Source organism: Calonectris borealis, chromosome 22 (genome assembly GCF_964195595.1).
Source record: "Calonectris borealis chromosome 22, bCalBor7.hap1.2, whole genome shotgun sequence".
NCBI classification, from domain to species: Eukaryota; Metazoa; Chordata; class Aves; order Procellariiformes; family Procellariidae; genus Calonectris; species Calonectris borealis.
In genome coordinates this window covers 7,023,141-7,046,473 of record NC_134333.1, presented here as the reverse complement: position 1 = coordinate 7,046,473, position 23,333 = coordinate 7,023,141, and the positions used below count along the sequence as shown (strand labels likewise).

Here is a 23,333-nt window from a genome sequence, read left to right as displayed (position 1 = left end):
CCATTGTGCTTTGTGTCCAACACGCACCCCACCGGACTTCGCGTAGAGCAACCAGCACGGGGTGAAGGCATTTATTCGCAGAGGTCCCAGCGGGTACAACAGCTCTTCCCCTAAGCCCTTGGTTAAACACCGTTAATCCCGGTAGAAGAGTTATCTTGAATTCCCAAGCCTAAAGCAAAGTACAACCACCAAAGAGCTCGCGACAGCTCACCGCGGACCCACCTTTGCACGGAAGGCGGAGGACGAGCAGGCACGCCGGCTTGCTTTTCTCTAGATAAGGCGGAGCTGGCACTTCGGTTTTAGCTAGACTTCTTCTGGGTAACCCTGAATATACAGCAACCTTTGCACGAGGGGACTGCATCGCTCCAAATTTAGTAGCCACCCTGGTTCCGGACCTAATCCAAATATGGCTTAGGCATTTGTCGTACGCACACACAAATGTTCACACTAGCCAAGCGGTTTTCTTTACAGCCAGGTTAAAGAAAAAAACCAAAAAGTTCAGTGCTCGGACGGACCCACCTGCGGGCACCGGTGCCAGGCGGCAGACGGACGGACGGACGCACACCTGGGTTTGTCGGGAGCTGGCGCAGCCTGCGCCCTCCCAAGCAGCGACGCAGAGAAGGCGGCTCAGGCTGCACGGTGCCTTCGCCTTTGGAGACGGATCCCAAGGGATCTCTTTGTAAAACCCTCCCTTTCCTAAGTGTTCAGATGCCCAGTACAGACTATTTTCAAAGCCCTCGAATGCCATTCCCAGCCTGCAGAGCCCCCACCAGGCGCAAGTCCCCTCCCCTGGGACCAGAGCATCCTCCCCGCCCGGGAGACAACGCAAGAGCCGGTGAATCCCCGCCGAGGGACGTGGCAGGCACCCACCCCGAAGCTGGGGGAGAAGATTTCAGCTTTGCGGCGGCCGAGCCAGCTCTCGGAGCGGCTGCGGGCAGAGGACGAGAGACACCTGGTGGGAAGGTCGGCTAAATACAGGGGTCGGCTTCAGCATCGCCTCCCCAACGCGCCCCAAGAACCAAACCCGGAGGTTTCAATGCCATCGAGGACCTGGTTTCCTCGGTGCACCTAAGAATCCTACTTGCTCGCACGACAGCGGCTCGCCAGCTGGGGAGGGGACGGAGGCGCCGGCTGGCAGCATCGTCCCACATCTTAATTACTCAAAGAGTAATTAAATACATAGCACGGACAGACAACACAACGCCGTGTCTGAAATTCTGTGCACGCTCCCGCAACGCGGCCCGGGCTCGTCAGCTCGCGATCTACGATGACAGGGTGGGATCTGAGCCTCGTGCTCCACCCAGCCACGCGCACAGCGGCGCGCTTCACAACAGGACCACGCACGACAGCACAATACGAAACGACCTCTGCTTCTCATCCATGCCCAAGCCGAATCGTGACTTTGAGGACACGGGGGACCGTGTAAAGAACGGCTTTTCCAGGGAGAGGTGTGCTCCTTACCCACCCGGGGACTGCAGCAGCCATCCCGCCTCAGCTGTCCCTAAGAGAATTGCTGGGGAAGCGCTTTAAAATCACTGCAAATAATTTTGTATTTAAAAATTCCTCCATCTTTTGATGCTTATATACAAGAGTCAGTTCTTGTGCTATAAATGTTATGATTCATTGCTTCGTTTCTTTTCTTTTTTCTTTTTTTTTTTGAAAAATACACTAAGAGACAAGAGCTGTTCTGCTATTTTCTAATGAAGACACTACTCACGCTTAAATATCCAGTATTTATCATAGTAACAAATTCAAACAGTAAAGTGCACCCATTTACAGAGAGAACAGATGGAAAACCATTAGTGCAAGAATCCTGTGAAAAATGTTAACACGTGGTATCGTGAAAAAACCTGCACGTCGCAGTATTTAAGCCTTCTTTCAGCTTGGTGTTTGTGTTAAAAATGTGAGCTGCTTTCTTTTTCCCTTAAAACATCTTCATAAACCCAAAAGTTACACACAGAAGCGCTGTGAGGGGACAGTACTGGGAGCACGTGGCAGTGAATAGCGAAAGCAAAGCACGGGCAGGACTCACATCGCTGCTCTCGGACCGTCCCGTTTGCATCTCGGCGGAGAGAACTGGCTCGCGGCCGTAGCGCGTCTCGCTCGGCCGTATTAAATAGGGACGGGGCTGAATTTGGTTACTTTTTCCTTTCAAAGAAGCAACTAAAGGTAGGAAGCCACTCACTCGTTCGGGAAAGCTGGAGGATGGGGGGCGTTGAGCAAAGCGACTGCTGCTACTCCAGACCCACGATACACGTGTCCTAGCTAGAGGTGCACTGTATGCGGAGGAGAAGAAATCGGTTATTCCTTACAAAGCAGAACACGCTGCTTCAAAAAGAGAGGAAGAAAAAAAAAACCCATCATACCCCCTTTGCAAGGAGAGAAACAGCGCATGGAGCTGAGCGTCCCCGTGGCCGCGGGGAGCCCGCCCCACCGAGGGGTCTCCCAGTCTACCCCCCGCTTTACAGAGCCCTGTAATAAAGCAAAGAGTCAGCACTGGGTTGCACCTCGAGAAGGAAAACACCAACCTCAATCCAAATACTGGCTTGGACAAATACCAAATAGCCCAGAAGAGCACAAAAATCTCCGAACCCCACGCTCTCAACGTGTCTATGAGACACAAGCCTCCACCGTCCCAAGGTGCGTACCTCCCAGTTTGCTCCGGGCAAATTAGGCAACGAAAGAGCAACGAGATGTGCTGATCCACGCGCAGAAAAAAAACCAAAAAGCCCCATCAAAGCCAGGGTTTGCTAAAGAGTTTCGGGCCAAGTCCTCATCTGGTGTAAATGGATGTAGCTGCACTGATGTCGCACTGGGGATATGGGCATTTACACCAACGGAGGTTGGACCCCACGATCTGGTTCAAGAAGTCTTGCCATTTATTCGCATAGCCCTTTGGAAACACCGAAAGGTATCGCTCCTCCTGCTCAGCACTGAAATTGCTCTTAAGAGTTGATGTGGGTGAGGTTCAGCACGGGCAACAGGCACTATTTTGCTTTAAAACAAGCTACAGGGTTATCGCTCTCCCCCCTCCGATCGTCCCACCCTTCGCTCTCAGTAACCGAAAAGGCAGATTACAAACCCACCAGTAATAAATGAATCTGTAAAGAAAGTCCCTCAACCCCCGAAAAGAATTTCAGAGAATAACTGAAATATTATTGAAAAGCCTATAAAAAAGAATTTTGGAACCGTCCTCTGCTTTTCATACTGTCTTGATGTGATTTGCGTTTGATTTAAAAAAAAAAAAAAATTAGAACAACCAACCCAAACCAAAAAATGTCCTGAAGTAGATCCCATAAATAAATTATAAATATCTCTCTCTTAACTACAGGTCCTTAAAAAGCACAACATGGTCTCTACCATTTACAGGTACGGAACACGGCAATCGCTTTCCAAGATTTCGGAAACAGATCTTAGAGGAGCGCAGCCCTCGCTACGGCACCGGCTCCCCGGGCGGGAGCGAGCCGGAGGGAAGGGATGCTGCAGCGCTGGGTTTGCTGAAGGACCCCTGCTCTCTCGGGAACCATCGTGCCACATTATGCATCCTCATCACAAAAAAATTAAAAAAAAAAATTAAAATTGCAATTTTCCTCCTCGAATACCATTTTTTAAGTCAGATTTTTTTTTTTCCTTGCAAGTAAAAAACCCACCAAAGGAAAGCCCCAACATTAAACCGTCCCGGTGCAAACGCGGTGCTGTGTGTGAGGTGCAGTTGTCTGCTAACAGCGTGCAGAAGTTGTTGCGATCCCAGTTCACGCCCAAGAGGTTTCTGGCCAATTCCCTTGGCTGATTAAAACGGAAACGAAGGGCCAACTTTTATCTCTCAATGCTTGTAAAATGCCCCAGAGCAAACCAGTGTCGGGGCACCAGCAGGTAGCTTGCAAAGTAGCAAAGCATCGCGCGATCCCCACCCCTTCTGGTTGATGACGTGATTAAATAATGAAGGAATCCAATTCGGATTAAAACGCTATAAACCAGATGAAGCAGGATTGTTATTGTGCATAGCTACTTGGTATTAAAACACATCGTGCCCTTGCTCGCTGCGGGTAATTTGCTCTTTGGGGACAAGAGCCAAACAACCCGACTGGCACGGGGACCCGCGGATGCAGCCTTGGGAAAGGCTCCTGTGATCCCTGCTCTGCTCCCGCTAGGAATTCCCATCCGAATTGAATAAGAGCTCATCGAGACAAAAGAAACCAATCTAAATCGAACGCGATTGTCTCTTGAAAAAGAGCTGGTTACCTCCCGCTGCGTAGGGGATATTTCTGGACCACCCCGCACCACGTACTACGATATCCTGGTTGGGAACTTAGCTGGAATTGGGCAAACGATACTGGCTCTGCTGAGGTTGGCTTCACGGTCAGCTGGGGAACGGAAGGGCTGGAGCACGTGCATGGCTGTCTGACCACCACACAAAGTACCGGAGAAACTTGGTCATGTAGCTACCAAAGAGAAATAAAAATAATAATATGCATGGAAATCAAGCTTGGAAGTGTGTGCTGAAAACATGAGGGTCTTACTCCAACAAGCGTCTTTTACACATTAGACTCCACAAATGGTCTCTTTGGTTTGATTGGGGATGTCTGCCCTTGCCTGGAGTCCCTGGAGAGCTGCCTGTACAGGTTGTCCTGGTAGGCCTGTGCCACAGGCAGTGTCCTTGCCACCTTGACGTCGGGATACGAGGAGGCTTGGGTGACTCTCTCCAGGAGGTCTCCCCGGGACCCATTGGCCAGCATCCCATGGGGGCTGTAATAGTCTTCCTCTAGCAAATGGCCATTCTGTGCATTGTTGGTTTTGTTATAAAAGGCAATGTTGCTGATTGAAGAAGGCGGGCTAAAGGATTCTGGCTGGGGGAGGTTGCCAGGAGACGTAGGACTAATGACAGTGTCCACGGACGACACAGCCCAGGTCCGGTTCTGCTGATGGAGATGGGGGTACTGCTGAGTCCGAGCGGTTTTATCTATGATTCCCATGAACGGCGTGGTCCGGGAACGGGCTGGCTCGCTGGGGTAACCCCCCTGCGTGGGAGAGACCGGAGACAGTTCATCGCACGATCTGTCGTAAGCTGGTTTGAGAGGAATCTCCATTTGCTGAATCGAAGCGGAAGGGCGGAAGTTGGGAGTCAGGTTGGAGGTGGAGGAGATGCTATTGCTGGAAGGAGAGAAGCGGAGGCCAACGCTCTGAGAGTGGAGCAGGGGCCTTGGAGTCGGCGGGTGAGGCTTGATTTCGCTGGGATTAACTGTGATGGGCCTTCTTATGAGATGAGACACATCTGGAGAGCCCAGCTGGCTGGCGGGGAGGGAAGAACGTTCCAAGTCAAGCTTCGAGTGACACACCGGATAGTAGGAAGCGGACTGGCTGCGCCCGATCTGAGGTGTCTGGCTGTATCGCATACCCCCCCTGTACGCCGAGGACGGTCTCTGCGGAAGGTCTTCTTTAGCCAGCCCTCCATGCTGACAGATCGCTCCCGCGCTGAGGCTCGCCTGAACGTGCTGCACTGGTCTGCTGTCACCTACGATTCCACCGATGGAGCCCTGGTAGACCAACCTGCTCTGGCTAACCCCCATTTCCCCTGACGCTGACTGGTACTTGCTGGCCATCGAGTGGGCAACCTGGCTGTAAGCACCGGTTGGGATTACAGTACTCGAATGGACGGCGGAGCTGGGCTGGTTGCTCCTCACGATCTGCGCCTTGGCTGGCTGCAGCCTCAGCCCCTGCTGCGGCACGGCCACGGGGAGCTGGGGCATCTGGAAAGACCTCTGCGTCATCTTGGATAACGGAGACTTTGGTCTACCGGGGAGCTGGCTGACTCCACTAGGTTCCTGCTGATAACGAACCGGGGAACCGGACTGTGACCTATAAACGCTCATGCTTTCTGCTGGGGGGCTGGCGCGATACTGAGGACCTCTACGAAGAGGAGAAGGTGGTGGGCTTTGATATTCCTTCCCTTGGCTTCCGACAGGAGGTGGGCTGAAGCGGTAAGAGGAGCCCTGGTGAGCAGGGGACGTGTGCGGAGGACTGGGTCTATAATGCGAGTTTTGGTGTGTTGGAGACAGAGCAGGAGACGTGGACTGGTACCCTTGCCTGGTTGGCGAACCCACGGAGCTATTGGACCTGAAATCAAAGACCTGATGAGAGCCAAGAGGTGAGCCAGAAATATAGGCTGAGTCCCTGTGAGCTGGGGACGGGGGTGGGCTCTGGATGATGGGCAGCCCTTGGTTTGGCCTGGACTCTGTCTGCAAACCAATGGAAACGTTTTCTACATCCTGCTCAAGGTATTCCTCCTCAAAGATATCTTGCACAGAATACAGCTCTTCATGTTGGGCTTCAGGTTCAGGCTCCACTGGGAGCGGCGGCGGCGGCGGCTGCTGCTGCTGCTGCTGCACCTGCCTGCACTCCTCCTCCACCCGCATCAGCAGCCGCTGGATCTCACGGTTGTTGGGACACAGCTTGATGGCCTCGTTCAGGTCCTCCAGGGCTGCTGAAAACTGCCTGCTTGACAAAGGGACAGAAAGGAGAACTGAAATTACTCTGGATTTGAATGGAGCCGTTCTCGGAGGCTCCTGAGGGTTAAGTGGCTTGTCCATGTTACCGAGAGAGATGTTTGTGATTGCTACCGCTGGCTGCACCTCTCATACTCTGCCTTATGTGCCTCCCTTGGATTTATTTTATCCAAACTGAAGGAAAACACTGCCAGCCATTCTGGGGAACACAGTCCTGAGATGGCACAACCCAGGCTAGCAAAGATGCCTGTCCTCTGCAGTATGCATTACAGGCTAATTAATTACTCCTCATGGCACCACCACGAGCTTTGCCACTGTGTTAGTGAAGGGGAAACCAAAGCATCGCTAACTAAGAGCCAAGCTCACCACCGCTGTAAACAAGCGCAGCTTTGATGGAGTTGCAACCGCTTACGCCAGTGAAAATTTGACTTCTGCCTGATGCCAAGACCACACAGCGTCAGGGCTGGCTCCGGAGCTCAGGGGCTCCCACGGGTCAGCGCCTTAGGCAAGGCTTGTCTCTCCGATTTTGCAATGGATTTGGCTAACTTCTTCAGGATGAAGGAATGGAGCAACGTTCGGGAGCCTGCGAGCCCCCCGGGGAAGCCTTTGCAAGGGAAAGGCCAGCCTGTGAGGAGTAAAAGGGAGGTGGGGGTTCGGGGAAGGGGGTTGTCATTTACAGGGACACTGTTCGCTTTCGAGCAAAATGATCTCTTTGAACACGATTGTCATCTTGGGGGATGAGCACAGAGAAAAACTCCCCAGCACCTCCCAACACCAGCCTAAGCTTTTGCAGAAGCCATTCAAAACCAGGCGGAGGAAGGAAAAGCCTCCTGCTCCCCAGACTGTGCTGACCTCAGGGGTGCTGCTGGGCACAAACTGGGAAATAGAGGAGAAAAGCCAAAGTGGTGACGGTTTCTGCTGGAGAGACCTGGGGAGAAAAGGATGCTTGTATGTGGGGAGGCTGATATCATCTGGAAAGGAACCCGGTTCTTATGCTTCCTTACAAGTATTTTGGAAACAATGGAGAGGAAAACCGTTAAAGGAAAGGCGTGAGGTCAGTGTGGCTCAGCCATCAGGACTTCTCTGCAGAAGAGAAGGTCACGGCTTCACCTCCCACACCAAGACCCGGTGGACCAGGCAGCGCAGCATCAGCTGGGCCAGGAGCCCGGTTCCACACATGGCCTCCAGCATGGAAGGTCAAACGGTGGTGGTGTCTGCTGAGCTACGATGTTTGCACAGGAGGACTCGCCATACCTCCGGCTACTGGCCACACCTCCGGCTACTGGCGATTCTCTGCACTGCCGTGCAAGGCATTTTGGCTGCCGGTTAAAGCCGAGATGACAGTGCACCCAGCCCTTGAGCGTGTAACTCAAAAGCAAGCCCTCCTGCTCATTTAGGAATGGCATCGATTGGTTTTGAAATGAATCTAATCTCACATCTTTTAGCCTTCAGGGAGGTTAACGAGGGAACCCTCCGGGCTCCATCTGCGTTGCAGAGGGATCCCAGCGCTGCGGCTCTCTAGAAGCTGGTTGCAGTGCTCCAAGCACAAGCTATGGCTGAAAGCTCACCGGCGGGCGCTTGCCTGCACAGTCACTGCACAGCTAGTCAGCAGTTTCTGCCTTGCAAAAAGTGCTGCAGGACAGAGATTTTCACAGATTTTAAGACCAGAAGAGATCACCGTGATGAATGAGTCTGCCCTCTTGCATAACGCAGGCCACAGGGTTTCCGTGAGTCATATTTTACTTCGAGTCCAAGTTGCGGTTGAACTAAAGTGTATTTTTAAAAAGAATACCCAACTTTGGTGTAAAGGTTTCCAGTGCAATAAGATGTTCAGACAAATTTCAACTAAGATGAACCTCTCAAAACGTTTGCATTCAGCTGTCTCCAGAAATTACCAAATGAGGGAGGGTGTTACTTTGGAGTTTGAGAGGTTTGTAATCTCATTAATGAATGTTCCTTTGCCATTTCTTCCCATGGGGACACTGGTACGGTTTTGCACGGTAGATGCCTACATCGGTGTGGCCAGGCTTGAAGAGACCAGCCTCTCGCACTTGTCTCTCTCTCTCTCCTCACCTGCTGCTGCGTTTGGCCCTTGCTCTTGCATAGTAAGCTTCATAAGATTTCGGTTTCAGCTCCAGTGCTTTAGTAGCAAATTCCTCCGCCATTCCAAAATCCTGTCATTACAATAGGTGTGCAGATAAGTAATTGAATATAGAAATAAAAATATATACAGTTTGGGAAGAAAACAAACTTAATATGGACATTTTTTTTTGCATGTACCATGGAAAACGTGGTGGTACTGGAATGTTTCACACGAATTCAACACCATTTACAGCCAGAGAGCTACGATGACACATCCAAAGACTCGTAACCTTCTCGTAACGCCGGATGCTGTCAGCACCCCAGAGGCCAGCGTGCCACTGGCTCCCTTCTCCTTGACTGTGTCCCCAAAAAGTGCATGCAATCCCTCTCCAACAACCTACAGTCTTGAGGAAACACCTGGTCTGGCAGAGGCTGGAATGTAATCTCATTTTTTTCCATAGTTGAAAGCAATAGGAAACCTTTCCCACGCCCTCTGCTTCCCACTCTGCAACACGCTGACATACTTCGAAGGGGCTGAATAAAACTGCACATGAAGGAAGGGACTACAGTACCTCGGTAGCTGCAACAGGACTCGCCGGGCAAAGGTCTCCTACCAGTGCCACCCATTCCACTGTTCCTTGTCTCTCCCCTGCACCTCACTTGGGAGATTCGTTTGGGAGTGGGGAGGGAGAGGGTGACCGCATGGGATGGAGACTGCTCTGGGCGCTTTCGAGCGGCAGTGCCATGAGACTACCGGCTACGGTTCAAACCCTGCCGGCTGTCCTCCCTGCCCTTGTCCCCAATGCTTCACGTACCACTAAGCTCAGCTGAGCACTTGCAAAGGAGACCCCTTCCCAGCGGAGGGGCTTTCATTTTGCAACCAAACACAGCGTGGCATTGCTGACTTGGGCTGTGACCCTGAGCAGTTCTGGGAGAAAGCACCAGAGTACTCCTCATTTGTTCAGAAACTCAGTAAGCGAACTCCGCCTTCTAGAAATGAAGTTTATGAGCACACGATGGCCACTTGGGCTGCACTGAGCAGCCACCTGCGAGTGAGTATGGCCAGCTGGACCTTAGCAAAACCCAGGGTGAGGTTTAACCTCCCCTAAGGTGTCTACACTGGAGCTTGCTCTCTGGACACCCTGCCTGGGGAAGCCCGTACTTTTGTTTGTACCTTCAGTAGCAGTTACTGAAGACATACTGTCCGATAGACTAAACTGGGAATGCAGTCAAGAGGCAGGTACCTTTTATGGTCTCATCTATAGATGCAAAAACTGCAGGAGCAATTACAACGCCCTGAAATTTTCTATCACAAAACCTGGGATTCCCCAGTTAACAGTAAACTGAAAATCTTGTCCTTAAGGCACAGGCTTAGCCGCAAGTTGGCTTGTTTAAAGAGAAGGTTCACACTTTTTCTACAAACTGTGTGGTTTGTTCACCAGCATTAAGATTTTACTTCCATTGCTTTTCATCTGTCTCCCTCACAGCTAAAAGAAATGAAGGTGTCACAAAAATCCCTTCCCCTCCAGTGTAATCTTCGCTGGCTCGTGGCCTCGACGGAGATTTCACTTTTCAAGTCTATGGAGACCTTAAGTTGTAGAGGTGAAAGTCCCTGCGTGCAGAGCAAGGGGGAGGTGGCGCTTTGCTGGAAGAACAGAGTTGCTGCAGGAGCTGGTCGCTAGGTGCTGCTAGGTTGGAGCGGGGAGAGTGACAGTGATCTGGCAGTTCTGGGAGGAGAGGGAGTATGTGGGGGTGTTTCTGGATGAGTCACTGCCCTGGGGAAGTGCTAGCCCCCTAAGCATATGCTCCTTCATTTTAAATTAATTAGTATTCAGAGGAGCACATCTCCTGGCTCCTCCCTCACCGCTGCCCTAGAAATCTGGAAAATGCCTCCACCCCCAATTCACATCATCATCAAGAGGGAGTAATAAAAAATTCAAAAAGCTATAAACATAGCAATGAATTTTTAATCATCAGAAATGCATATTAAATCATTACTTCTTCTGAATTATAAAATGTCAGTGCTCTGTGAAGGACAACCAGGTTACACAGAGGAGAGATCTCAGAGGTCAAAGCACGATTACAGGATGGACATGTCTGTGCACAGGCAGAAAGCTGGCAGCTTGCGCTTAAGGCCATGAAGAGTGGGGAGACTTACGTTCATTTTCCTTCGACATCGGGAGAGGTTGAGAAGGAGCGACACCTTTAGCTCACGGAAGGTTTTCAGGTCTTCTCCAAACCCTTCCCTGGGGAATTTTTTCAGAGCGTACTGGTAGCGCTGGGCAGCCTCTTTCACTTTACCTTTCTAATAGAAAGAGAGCATGTCAAAACACATCCTTGGGTTGAGTTTACTTCGCTGCAGAGAACTCACTCACCAGCCCCATGAACGTTTTGGGTGGTGAAGGTAACATGACTTCACTGTTTAGCTCTTTTCTAGAGAGGAAAGCCAGAACATTTGATCAAGGGAACATCTGATCTGGAAATGCAGATGCCTTGTGCAAGTGAGTTCTCCCACTTCGTACAGAGTTGTCACGCCAGAGTGGGAAACACAGCAGAAATTGTGTTATGTTAACTCGAAACAACTCCATCTGGTTTCTGGATGGATGGTCTTTTGAGCTGGGTGATCAGTAACCCGTTTCTGGAGAACACCCTACACCCAAAGCTTAATAAGCACCAGGGAGGGTAAAGAATAAGAAATATGGGACTTTGGGTCGAGTTCCCAGGGCTCAGAGAAGCCTCTGCAATAGCAAAGATAAACGTTATGGCACTGGTGTGGCTCTGAAGCTGGACAAACAGATTGGGATTCATCTCCCTGGACTTTGGATGTCTAAAAATTAGGTGTCTACATCTAAGCCTGTCAACTGGGTTCCTTTTATAGTTATTGGGACGCCAACAGTCACCTTCAACGGGTGACTCATCTTTGCTATTTTGGGCACCTATTTTTGGGATGGAATGATCTGCGCCCTGGAGGGGGGCAGCCGTGGCAGCTAGGGTGAAAGAAAGAGGGCAAAATGGGATCTAGGACGCATGCAATTCATGATGACCCAGACATAAATTTTGCAGCTACGAATAGCAAGCTTTAAAACCTTTTAGACTCAGGTTTCTCAGCTGTATCACGTATCTCTGGCAGATAACTCCAGTTACAATGCCAGCTTTGCATATTTTCTGCTTCACCCTTAGAGCCTAACAGTGATTCATTGTTGTACTTGCACATTTTGTGTGTGTGTGCAAATCTCCAGGTTTTAAAGATCCGCTTAAAATAAACACAGAGCAAGAAAGACTCTCTAACTGTAATGGTGGAACGTCTCCCATGGGCTAAAGGACACGATAAAGCCATCTGTGTCCTGACGATCTGTTTTCATTGCAAAAAGTTTCTTCCACGAGTTTTTCTGGGATATACTAACTTCTTGCCTTGTTCCACGGCAGTGAGCCTGCTAGGTAATGACAACGTTGCCAGGTCTGATGTGATGACATCAGCACTCCGAATCTCTGTAAAACACTTGGGTTCTGGTGTTTTCAAAGAGGAAATGAAGTGCTGGCTCACATCCAGAATGCGGAGAGACTTGGCTTTGCTTCAGCTTCGTTACAGATTTGGGCAATCAACCCCCCCTCCCCAACCCCACTAACCAAAACCGAACAGTTTGCAACACAAGCAATGCTGTGAGCTGTAGCTTCTCCTTGCCACGGGCGAAGGCAGCAGCATTGCTCAGTCAAAACCTCATACAAAGTTATGCTGCAAGCTGCAGCTGTTCAATTTTTCCAAAAACACTCTTCTCACCTTGTAAAACATGTCTCCCTCCTCCATCAGCTTGCTCAACAGGATGATCATGATGTCTGGTTTGGAGGTTGCCATCGCCCATGTTGCTGGACCTGTAGTGTACAGGATGCATGATGGGTAAAAAACTCATACAATGCAAGGGTGGTAGGAAGCTGGGTGGAAAAAATATCCTGGGGTGGGAATTTCTGCTGGAGAGAACAACTTGGCACGATCAAAGGGCAGAGCGCTCCAAATGATTGAGCTGACAATTCCTCTCGCACTTAAATTAACGTCATTCACATTGCAATGGTTTTCCTTTGCAGTCGTTAAGGCTAATCCTAATCACCACCACCACGATGGTCTGGGAAATGATGGGAGCCGCTTCCACAAGAGGGCAGTGCTGATTGTGGAACCAGCTGGGGTGGGGGAAACAAAACATATTTAAAAGGAAAGATCAGAGTGGTTACATAAAAGCATTTCTAAATTAAAATCTCTGGAAGTGTACTAGGAAATCTGCAGTTCGGCTGTCGATAGGCGTTTTGTGTTTAAGTGGATTGTGATTTCCAACTTCACAAGATGTGAAATACTAGAGTAGAAAATCCATTAAGTTGGAAAACAGGACAAAGGAAAGGTCATGTCTAAGTGCTGCTGGTGCCGAAGCCGTCCGTTGGGCTGGGGAGACGCTGGCTCTGCGCAGGGGTCCGCCCATGCAGAGCCAGTCGTTACCTCAAGGTCTAATACTGGGAGGGAAGGGGTGGCAAAAATCTGGGGACAACTCATTAGTGTGGGTGAAGAATAAGTCAACAATATTCTATAAGTAGATTCAGTACATTTTTGGGGAAGGAGGTTAGTTTTTGAGTTCAAGTTATTCTCTGCAACAGTCATTAAAAAAATTATTTGAAGGTGAGATAAATTAAAAGATTAGAGGTGTTGGGGACGCATGCAGGCTAAATCAAACAGGAGAAAGCAAGGCTGACAAAGCTATCAGATCGAAGCTGATGCTGACAGCAATGAGATATACCTCGTGGGCGACTCGGTAACGTCTGACAACCTTCAAAGAAAGGAGAAAACAAAAAGTTGTAGGAGAGAGGGGGAAAAAAAATGGATGAAGGTGAAAAAAAAAAAAAAAGAAAGGAAAAAAGCAGCTGTGAGAGGCAGGCAGCAAAGAAGCCAATGCACCAGCAAAATCCCCTTTCACAGGAAAACGTAACGTGAGCAGCTGTGTGGCGCAGTGCAGGTAACACTAAGATCTGAAAGCATACACAGAGCAAGTGAACGCAGCAGCTCACAGCAATGCATGGACATAGTACGTTTGTCGACTCAGACCAGTAAAGATAGAAAAAGCATTACCGGAGGAAAGACCTTGCCAAAGAAACAGTTGTTTATTGATTAACTTTGCTAAGTAATACGACAGCAAAAAAATATATTCCCCGTTTTAATAAAGAGAACAAGGCAGTCACGACTCGCCGGCTGCTTTCGGAGTACGAAGCAGCAGCTGGGGCTGAGGCTGCCTCTGTGTTAGGCTTCGATTTTCTAGGACGCCAGCCCCACTGCTTGGAGTCCTGCCTGCGCACAGAGCCGACGGTGGATCGTCCCCTCGTCCCTACCTATCTTTGCTCCTTTCTTCAGGAGAGTGACGACGACCGAGGTGTTGCGGCACCCCACTGCCCTGTCGAGAGGGCGCATCCCGCTGTAGTCAACGTGCTCAATCATGGCCCCATGGTCCACCAGAAACTGAACCTGCAACGAGAAGCCCAACAGTCAGTTCTGCTCCTGGGCAAGATCTTTGCGTGCTGCTGGTGATGTACAACCAGCAGAAGCTTGCTCTGCTCCACTGCCTGGGCTAAAAGCACCTCTATAGGCTCTGAGGGTTCATCAGTCTCATGCGTTGTCCTCTAGGGAAGCGCTTGCATGTATGGAGGGCCAGGACACTATATCCTTATTGCTACATCAAGCTGAGCTGTACTATTTTGAGGGTTTTATGCTAACTGTTCTTTTTGTTCTGCATCTATTAACGGCCACTTACCACCTCTGCATCGCCGTAAAAAGCTGCCAGGTCCAGCGGAGTGCGTCCGTTTTTATCCGCGTGGTCGGTGGCAGCCCCGTTCTCCACCAGGGAACGCACCACGGAGAGATGTCCCTTCAGACAAGCCCAGCTGAGGGCGGTCAAGCCCTCCTTGTCCATTAGAGAAATGGAGGCACCTGAAAGAACAAGCATCAGTTCACTTAAGAGCTCTCTGTTGTTGAGCACTATGATACAACAAACCATCCGCTTAGTGATGACAGCTTATTTCTAGAGAGCTATGTACATAATTATTAATTACTTTATTAACATTTCTCCCACCGTGGATCCCACCCTCCATGGCAACTTCAAATGCACCGACAGGAACTGTGGCAAATGGGTTTATTCACACCAAGCTGCAAACTTTTTCGCACCTAGCTTTGTAGGCTTTTCTGGCAAACACCTTCTAAGCAGCAGGGTGGATTTGACATCCCTCATCTGAGACATCAATCTTTCTTTTTTACTGTTTTTTTTTTTTTTTAATCAAAACCCATTCCAGCCTGTGTGAGTCAGAGATGAAGACCATTTTGCTGTTTCAGCAGGTCATGGTGTACCAAGGGGAACTAAGTCAATTCAGCTCAGTTCTTCTAAAAAAGCACATATTTTCCCCTCTTCACTCCCCTCCCCTTTACCCAAATCGACACAATTTCCAGCAGTATTTCTCCCTGAACTTTACCCAATATAAATACAACGTTGTGGGATAAACTACTGCCAACTGCAAGCCAAGGAGAGAGGGACTTGACATTTTCTTGGATGAAGAAACCGTGCTGCCATACCAATGGGTCAGTATTGCTTCACACGGCATATGGATACGCATATGAGATCTGAACAGCAGCATTAAGTGAACACTCCTCTTCGTGGCACGAAGACAACTCCTGTTGCCATGGCACAGGCAGGGCTCCGGCTCTCGAGCGTCGAGAAGAGATTCGTATCAGCTCTGCTCCTCCGAGGAATTGTGGCTACCTGCGGGATGCTCCTGCCAGCAGGCTGGGATGAGTTGCTGCTGCAGTATTTTTCTCCTGTAGGTAAACTCTAAACTGCCCAGCGTGAGATCTTCACCGGCTCCAGAAAGCTCAGCGAGTGGGGGAGTCACGCGAATTTCCTGAACCTTCCCCTTCATCCCAGCTGACATAGCCCCCGCTTGGCACACATCGCCCAGATGACAGCGAACTGATAGGTGTTCCAGCTTGCACAGCTTTTTGTTTGCGGAGGAGCACAGCACACGAACATTTGCTGGGGCTACGTTCAGAAACCTCTGCGCAGAGCTCTCAGCACAGCTGCAGCATCCTGCTCGCCGCATGCCTCCCAACTGCAGCGCGGCGTGCCAGCGAGGGAGGTGGCAACGACGGCTGGGGCAACCTGGTGTGCCAAGGAGGGACGCTGGCTGCAAGGCAGCTCAAATGTACAAGCTAAGGGACGACAACATAAACTCCCAACATCTTGCCAGCCTTCTCTCATGTTGCCCACACTGCACCCAGGAACCCTTCTGAAGCTCTGTGAAAGCCCTCCAGATGATCCTCAACTGACCCAAGGCCAACTTTTGCTCAGCAAAGCAGGATAATGCCTCATTACATTCCTTCTTATTCATACCAGCTACTTTCTTGCAATCAAACTGTCAAAGCCTTCTCCTGTGTTTTCCCTCTGACTCTTCTGAGCAGGTGAGAAAGCTCCTGCAATAAGAGGGGAGGCCTGAAAGCCACATCATCACTCAACCTTCCCACTCGTTTCCCAGTCCGGTGGGAGAGACACACCATACCGCAGGGTGACATGCACGGACTTCAGGGTATCTCTGCAGCAATGCAAGCTGAAGGTCTAAGGGAGTGGACAATGCACACCGCTCCAGAAATGCCAAAATGCTGCTCCGAGGCAGGCTGGGCATGATCTCCGAAGAAGCGCCGAGCTCCCGATGCAGCCGTGGCTCCCAGCAGAACCTCTGCTTGACTCCGAAGGCATCTTTCGCTCCTTGGGGGATCTCTGACCTACTCAGCATTAAGGCAGTCAGATATGAAACAAACTGATGGTTTGGAGGGCAAGCGGCTTACGGCGACCTCATGGGACCGATCCCTGCTGCAGTGGGAAAGATTTTGTCTGGGTAAACCCAGCTTGCTTCTGAGAAGGGCTGGGCTGCTCCTTCCCTAAAAAAATTAACTGGCTAAATGCAAGAGTTTATGATTTAATATGTTATCCAGCAGGCACACAACAACGAGGCAGCTAGAGAAAAAAAAACTATTGACACTGTTGGAGCATCAAAAAGAAGCAGGGAGTGGCCAGGATGGTCGGATCCTTTCCGTACAGAAGATGGTTGTGCCCAGGCAGGGTCACCCCCCCGCAGGGACGAGGCTCGGCGTTGTGTGTGGGAGGCAGAAGACAGACAGCGAGGAGCAGCACCCATACGTACCATTAACCCAAGGTAAAGCAAAAACATCAACGGATTGATTTTTGCAGGAAAACTGGATTCAGAATCAAGCTCTCTCCGAACGGAATGGGCATCAAGAATTATTTTGCTTTGTGTAACACAGATCCATATAAATATCAGCTTTAGCAGAGCTACGACCAGGAAAGTTTAATTCACCGTTCACACGTCCATTACTTCTGGGTGTTAAGCGACAGCAGTAGGTAACTCTAAAAATTTGGATTTCAAATTGATTGATGACTGCAACTCTGTTAATAAAAAGTGTTTACAAACGCTGACTGTTAATCAAGTACAGTCAAATGAGATTTGCTTTGCAACACACTAATTAATGCTTATGGCTTATGATTCACACACTTTGATTTTAATGAAACATTGAACAGGATTGACAAAGCCACTTTAATTAAAATACACCATATATCATTGTACTCTGCCCAGGCTTGAGCTAACTTTTCAGGACCATGTATTACAGACATTTAGTGGAGTTTATTAAGCTATTTAGAAGAACAGACCTTTTAAAGTAAAAAAGATTTTCATATTTTTGACTTCTTGGGCTCTCAGTGTCCAAGGAGCCGGGGAAACATTATGCTCATTTGCTGGCGATCTCATAGCCAGGATCGGATTATCTGGTATTTTCATCGTCCACTGAACCAGCCTTAAGCGACAGGCACAGTTCTCAAGTTTGGCAAATAAAAATCGCTTATTTTAAGCCTTTTACACAGACACAGTCAAGCTGCAAAAGGGGCCACAGTACAACTCAAACATGTGGAGAGTGTTAATTTGAACTTTTTAAGAAAAAAGAACATCAAAAAAGAATTAATTGAATTAATTCATAAGAAACTCATGCCTCAAACTGATCTCTGTCACATCCCTACGCAGGTTACAGCACCGAAGAGCAACGATCCCACTGGCCTGTGGCTCAGGACAGACAGACAGGCAATGAGAAACTTGTTCTTGGAAGCCTGGCAATTTTACAGTGAAAAACTATTCTTACAACTACTATGTAAAATATTCAAGTGTCTCACATTTTGGCTAAGAGGTCAGACACAGTCACTTACGATATGAAGAAAATATCCCTTCCCAAAGAGGGATCTTACCTGAAATAAAAATATCAAATAACAATACAAGAATTAAATGCTATTTCTAGCCAAAAAATTAATGGAAAATTACCCAAACAAACCAAACAAACATTGGCTATTTGTCAAAAAAAAAAAAAAAAAAAAGTCGTCTCTAAGGAACTACAGAAATAAGAAATAATCGTGTTCACACAGGTTGCAGGCAGCGTGTTGTTCTGACTCACCTCAAACATGTACAGCAGAAATGAGTAAAACTGAAACATGTTCCTGTTGACTGAGTAACTCCTAGTGAAGGAGACTTATTAAAAGTACTGAGCAAAGTGAATCTGTGAGTGCAAAGCTGAAGAGCAGACTATCTTCAAACCAATTCTGTTTTATTTTCAACAAATACACCAAATCCTTGCCTGTGTCGGGGCCTTACCCTCCTGCTGATGTCGGTGTCAAAAACATGGGCAACAATACTAGCACTAAAAACGGAAGTGTTAAAACGTGTCCCAAACTCTGGTCCCGTGGTTGAGTCTTACTTGCCTGTTCCATGGCGGTGTTGACGGTTCAATCACATCGCTTGTTGATATTTTTTTGTCTAAGGGGAAAGCTCCAAGCACGGTTCAAGGGCATATTCTTAACTCAATGCTCAAGCACCTGTGATACGTTAATTTTATTTTCTAACTCAACTGCGTGGTTTTGAGGCTGTGAGCACCAAACAGAGACAACAAAACGGATAGTCAAGATTAACGCTACGGCTATTCTAGTCTTGCTCTTCAATAAGCTGGATACGGTGCTGAGAACCTCTCCCACCGTCTGATCCAGCAGTGGGATTACAATCCCCACCCCGACATTACAAACTCCAGCTGTGCAGGAGACGGTGCGGTGGGACTCGCCATGGCCGCTCTCCAACACACTTCCAAGCACGTGCTCTAACCTTGTGCAAGCAGAAACTCCACTGTGCCCAGATGTCCCTCAGATGCAGCCATCATCAGCGGCGTCCGCCCCTGCTTGTCTGCCATGTTCACATCGGCGCCGTGCGTGAGTAAGAGATCTACAATCTGCAACACACAAAGCGAGAACACATGTTGTATGTAGAGACCCAGCTGGGAACACACGTCGTACGTAGAGACCCAGCTGGGAAGAAACCAGAGCCGAGGAAGAGCAGAGCGGTCCCTGTGTCTTGAAACCTCACCCCCCAAGGCACGGTGCCCTCTGGGATTACTGCTGCAAGATTAGGGCGTAGGAGAAGCCACGGAGGTATAAGGACAGGAAAAATGACCTTTTAAGTCAAAAGCATCCCATTTGCTTCCCAAATGGTGAGATAACACAGTACTTAAGCAAAAGCTGTCTGTAGCCAGCAAGAGCTCGGGGTGTTCGAAGCATCAGTATCACTTCTTCTCACTCCGATCATTCCCCGAAAGAGTTGGGGTTTGTCTTCTCCACCCATATTTCAGCAGGATGGAAGGGATCCCGGCGGCGCGAGGAACCCGCTCACCTGCCAGTGGCCCTGTCTCACGGCGCTGAAGAGCGGGACGACCCCGCGGCGGTTGGGCTGCGCCACCGCGGCGCCCTGCTCCAGGAGGAGCCGGCAGACCTCCAGCTTCCCGCGCCCGGCCGCCGCCGTCAGAGCTGGAGGAGAGAGAAAAGCAGTGAAGGGAAAGAGCCACACTCTCCGCGGAGTTTTTTTCCTATCCGGAGGTAGGTCTTTCTGCTGGATACCGAAGCGGTGGTGCCTGAAATGCCAAACATATTTCATGCCAGGCAAAATGAACAAAGAAAATGGGTTGGACCAGTACAGTTCTAGCTCTTACTTGTCATTTTAGTTTACTTCAAAGGTCAACTCTTCCATGAAAAGATCTTGTAACGTTATGGAAGGAGGCTGATTGGGACAATCAGCTTTTATTATTTTCTGCAAGTCGCAGCGAAACCGGATGAGAACCGCAGTAAGCATAAAATAATCCACAGGCACGTGTGACTGAGGTTCAAGATGCGAAGAAACATAGAGCCCTGTCACATGAAACCTTCACCATGTCCCCCTGTGCCTCCTGCAGGTTTCCCTACTGCAAAAGCCACCGGCTGCAAGACTGAGTGTGTCTTAGTAGGGGCACAATGTCCAGAGAAAACACAGGTCTTCAGGTACGTGCTGTCTGGATAAGACCTTCTGCAACCTGGCCTTGACTCATTCCACCGTGGCTACAAGAGAGCAAGCGAGGGATCAAGCCGGAGGCACTGACAGATCACTGCCGGCCGCTGGATGTCAGTCAGATTTGTGGCTCTTCTCTGTCCAAACAAGCACAGGGCAGCGTAATTCAGATGGAGGACTTTTATTTTTAATATCCCGCTTTAGCCTGTAGATCTTTGAAACCAGGGAAACAATTGGAAAGCAAAAATGGTACGAATATGTTCACCCGTTCTCCAAGAAAAACGCTAATTCTGGGCTTTGTTTTTGGCCAGGACTGATCCTACCAGTAAGGGTCTTTGTGCAAAACCAAAATTATCTCTCATTTCCAGTATTACAGATGCTCACAATACTACAGGTGCGTAGAAATAACACCTGACAGCTCTTTCCCTGACAAAATGTGCTCTGTTAACTCAGAAAGTATGGTCGGGTTAGAAAAGACACATTCAATCTGAAAACAGTTCCAAGTGCAGGACCTGCCTTTGACTCGTCTTCGGTATTAATTTTAGACTTTTCGGTTCCTCCCTCCTCTCCCTAACTTTCTGTGCACTTCAGCACAGCTCCTCCAGCTCAATGCTCTCCTGCTTCTAGAAGGAGTTTGAGCAGAAGGTGGGAGTCTATTTCGAACTGACGTAGCTTGTTTTTTCTTTGAAGTACATTTCTGTGGGATGGCTGATTACGAGGTGTTGATGGGTTTCCAACTGCAACACTGTTAATGTTGGGGGATTTAATTAATTCTCTATTCTGTTCCACATTATGGTTGAGTTTTCTTCTCTTGGGGTTGAGAGACACCAAGAGTTAAAAGGAAAATCATCTCGCTGCCACAAGCAGAACATACTGCAAAATCTATAATCAGATCCATGTGGGTTTTAAACGTAAGCTACAAATATAGAAGAAGGACTGTGTGTAATGTGCACGGCAGAGGGATCGGTATGCAGGGCTTTTGTGTTCTATTTCTAAACCTGCCTGCACTTGAAATGTTGCAGGTTAATTTGAGGTATTTCACGTCAAAATGACTTATGTTTGCAACAATGAAAATACTGTAAATCACCTAAGTGTTTGGTGTTCACCATGAAACGTTCTTTGGAAAAGACTTTACTGAAACAGGATGATTTGATCCATGGCCATACCCTTCTCCACTCTGCCTTGCAAGCCACTCTACCCGGATTGACATGTCTTTTTGCTACTCTGTTCCTCAGGTCAAAGCAACTGGTGCGGGTCTGTAGCTCCAGTCTGTCCTTTGCAGCTCCAACTCAAGGGAAGCTCAAAAGCTTCTGTGCTACTGAGCAGTCAGACCTTGCTGCTTCAGAAGGTTCCACACTGATGACCTGGATTTGCTGCCTGCTGCTGAGAGAAACCTAGCCAAGGTCGTCTTGTATAATGCACAGACATCTCAGCATCTATCCTCAGAAATGCAGAAACTCTCCGAGGGATGAGAGGAGCTCAATCCAGCTGGACCCTAGGAGACCAACGCACTAAGGTACACCCAGACTTCATCCGTGCCTGTGCTTTGAACAGAAGGTTGGACTAGATAACCCCCTGTGGTCCCTCCAACTGCAACGAGCTGGACAGTCTGCTGCTGCTCTGAATACAGGTGCCTCACCCCTCCATCTCCAGCCTTCTAACCAAAGCGGCTTTTGACGTCCCCAAGCTCCAGCTCCACTGCTGGTCACCTCAAGCCCAGAGCACTATCCTGTGGCTGGTCCAACTGTCCAAGCCCAAAAGCTCAATTAAACTACTTCAGGAAAAATTCTAGAAGTACCTGCTTATTTAAGCCTTTTAGTACTCCTTAGATGGACTTATCAACCTTGCAAGGTTGGAGCCATGAGTCTCCAAAAAACCCACAACACAAGGTAAGGCTGTGCCTGTGTGTTGAAAGGAGATTCGAAAAGCAAAGGAAAAGTGATCAGAGGAAATGAGAGAAATGGAAATGGTTTTGTCTGAAGTTTTACTGTCTACCAGAGAGCTCCTGTGGCCCAGCATGAACAAGGTGAGTCCACCAAGCCCAGCCAAGGAGCAGCGACCAGGATCCTGGGCTGGAAAACAGGAACATTCATTTTGCAGCTTTTCCATGAGGATGTAGTGCCAGGAGAACAACTCACCGTGCAATAACAAAGTCTTGGCATCAATGCCATAAAAGAGTTGCTGCATTTCTCAAAACACGGCTCAAACAAGACCTGAGACAAGTTTCAGGTGTGGACGTGCCCCCCTCCGTCAGCGAGCAACGTCAGACAAGCCACAGTCTCCAAAACCAGGGATCTGCAACGGCACATTCTGCCTCTGCTCTTGTGCAGAGCATGTCTGTTTTCTTAGAGCAAAAACAACTTTATCTGGAGAAGGAATCATTAAATTGCTCCTATACAGCACGTGTATCTGTTTCACAGCCTGGCAGCAGGACAAATGCAGTTTGATGGAGTCGTTGTTTGCACCTCCAAAACTCGGATGGAGTTATTACAAGTGACTCAGATACTTTTGTGCTGGGTTTTGATATTAGTCTTGTCCCAGGGGGAAATATTCCATCTGGAGTTGGCTATAGTGTGCTGTCAGCAATTCCTAAACTTATGATGTAACTTGGCACTGCCATTTGGATGATATCAGGCTGATATCACCAAGCCAGGCAGTCAGCTCTGCTCTGCGGAAGATGAGACACACAAGCAACAAGTATCAAAAAACAGACAAGACGTGATTCAGATTTTTAGAGCAGATTGCTATTTTTAGGTGGAAACCAGCATTTCTCTTCAAATTTATCAAACTCGCTATTTACTTTTGGGAAAATAATAATACTACAACAATGTGAAAGGGAGTCTGGAGATCCATATAAACCTGTCCTGTTTATAGGACAAAAGACTGCTGAATTTGGTGGTTGGCTCGTTTTTGCTCACTTTCCCATCTTACCTACCACTAATTTTAATGGGATAAATGGGTATTCCTTTGAGATGGCTCCTCAATTTCTGTGCGATTGTGAATCACAAATCCACATTCCCAACTACCCCAGTTACTCAGAAACCCCTCTCAGATAGAGAAACTCCCCGATGTCTGTGTGAGTCCAGCTTTTGGCATGGCTGGGGGGAGAGGTATGGGAAGGGGGACAACAGAGATGGAAAAGGCTTTTGCTGAAGAGTCCTCGAGGCAACGGGCAGGCTGGGAACAGCAGAGCTGCCCAGGACACAAGGAAAGAGGAAAGCGAAGAGCTGGACGTTGGCAGGGAGAAGAGTGCAGTGCTCAGCTTTCGGGCTGGAGAGCACGGCTGAGCAGGAGAGAGCAGGACGGTGTGAC

General features: G+C 48.9%; 1 protein-coding gene across 1 annotated transcript in view; it reads right to left on the bottom strand.

The window, feature by feature from the left end:
- Positions 1–3,639: 3,639 nt before the first annotated feature.
- Positions 3,640–23,333, bottom strand: part of TANC2 (tetratricopeptide repeat, ankyrin repeat and coiled-coil containing 2) — a 245,472-nt gene continuing 225,778 nt past the window's right edge. Inside the window, exons 21-28 of the mRNA XM_075171255.1 lie at positions 19,374–19,507; positions 18,813–18,936; positions 14,369–14,544; positions 13,950–14,082; positions 12,364–12,455; positions 10,744–10,890; positions 8,577–8,677; positions 3,640–6,492 (exon numbers count right to left, since the gene is read on the bottom strand). Coding sequence (XP_075027356.1) covers positions 4,536–6,492; positions 8,577–8,677; positions 10,744–10,890; positions 12,364–12,455; positions 13,950–14,082; positions 14,369–14,544; positions 18,813–18,936; positions 19,374–19,507 — 2,864 coding nt within the window. The 3' untranslated portion in view covers positions 3,640–4,535. The remainder of the gene's footprint in view (positions 6,493–8,576; positions 8,678–10,743; positions 10,891–12,363; positions 12,456–13,949; positions 14,083–14,368; positions 14,545–18,812; positions 18,937–19,373; positions 19,508–23,333) is intronic.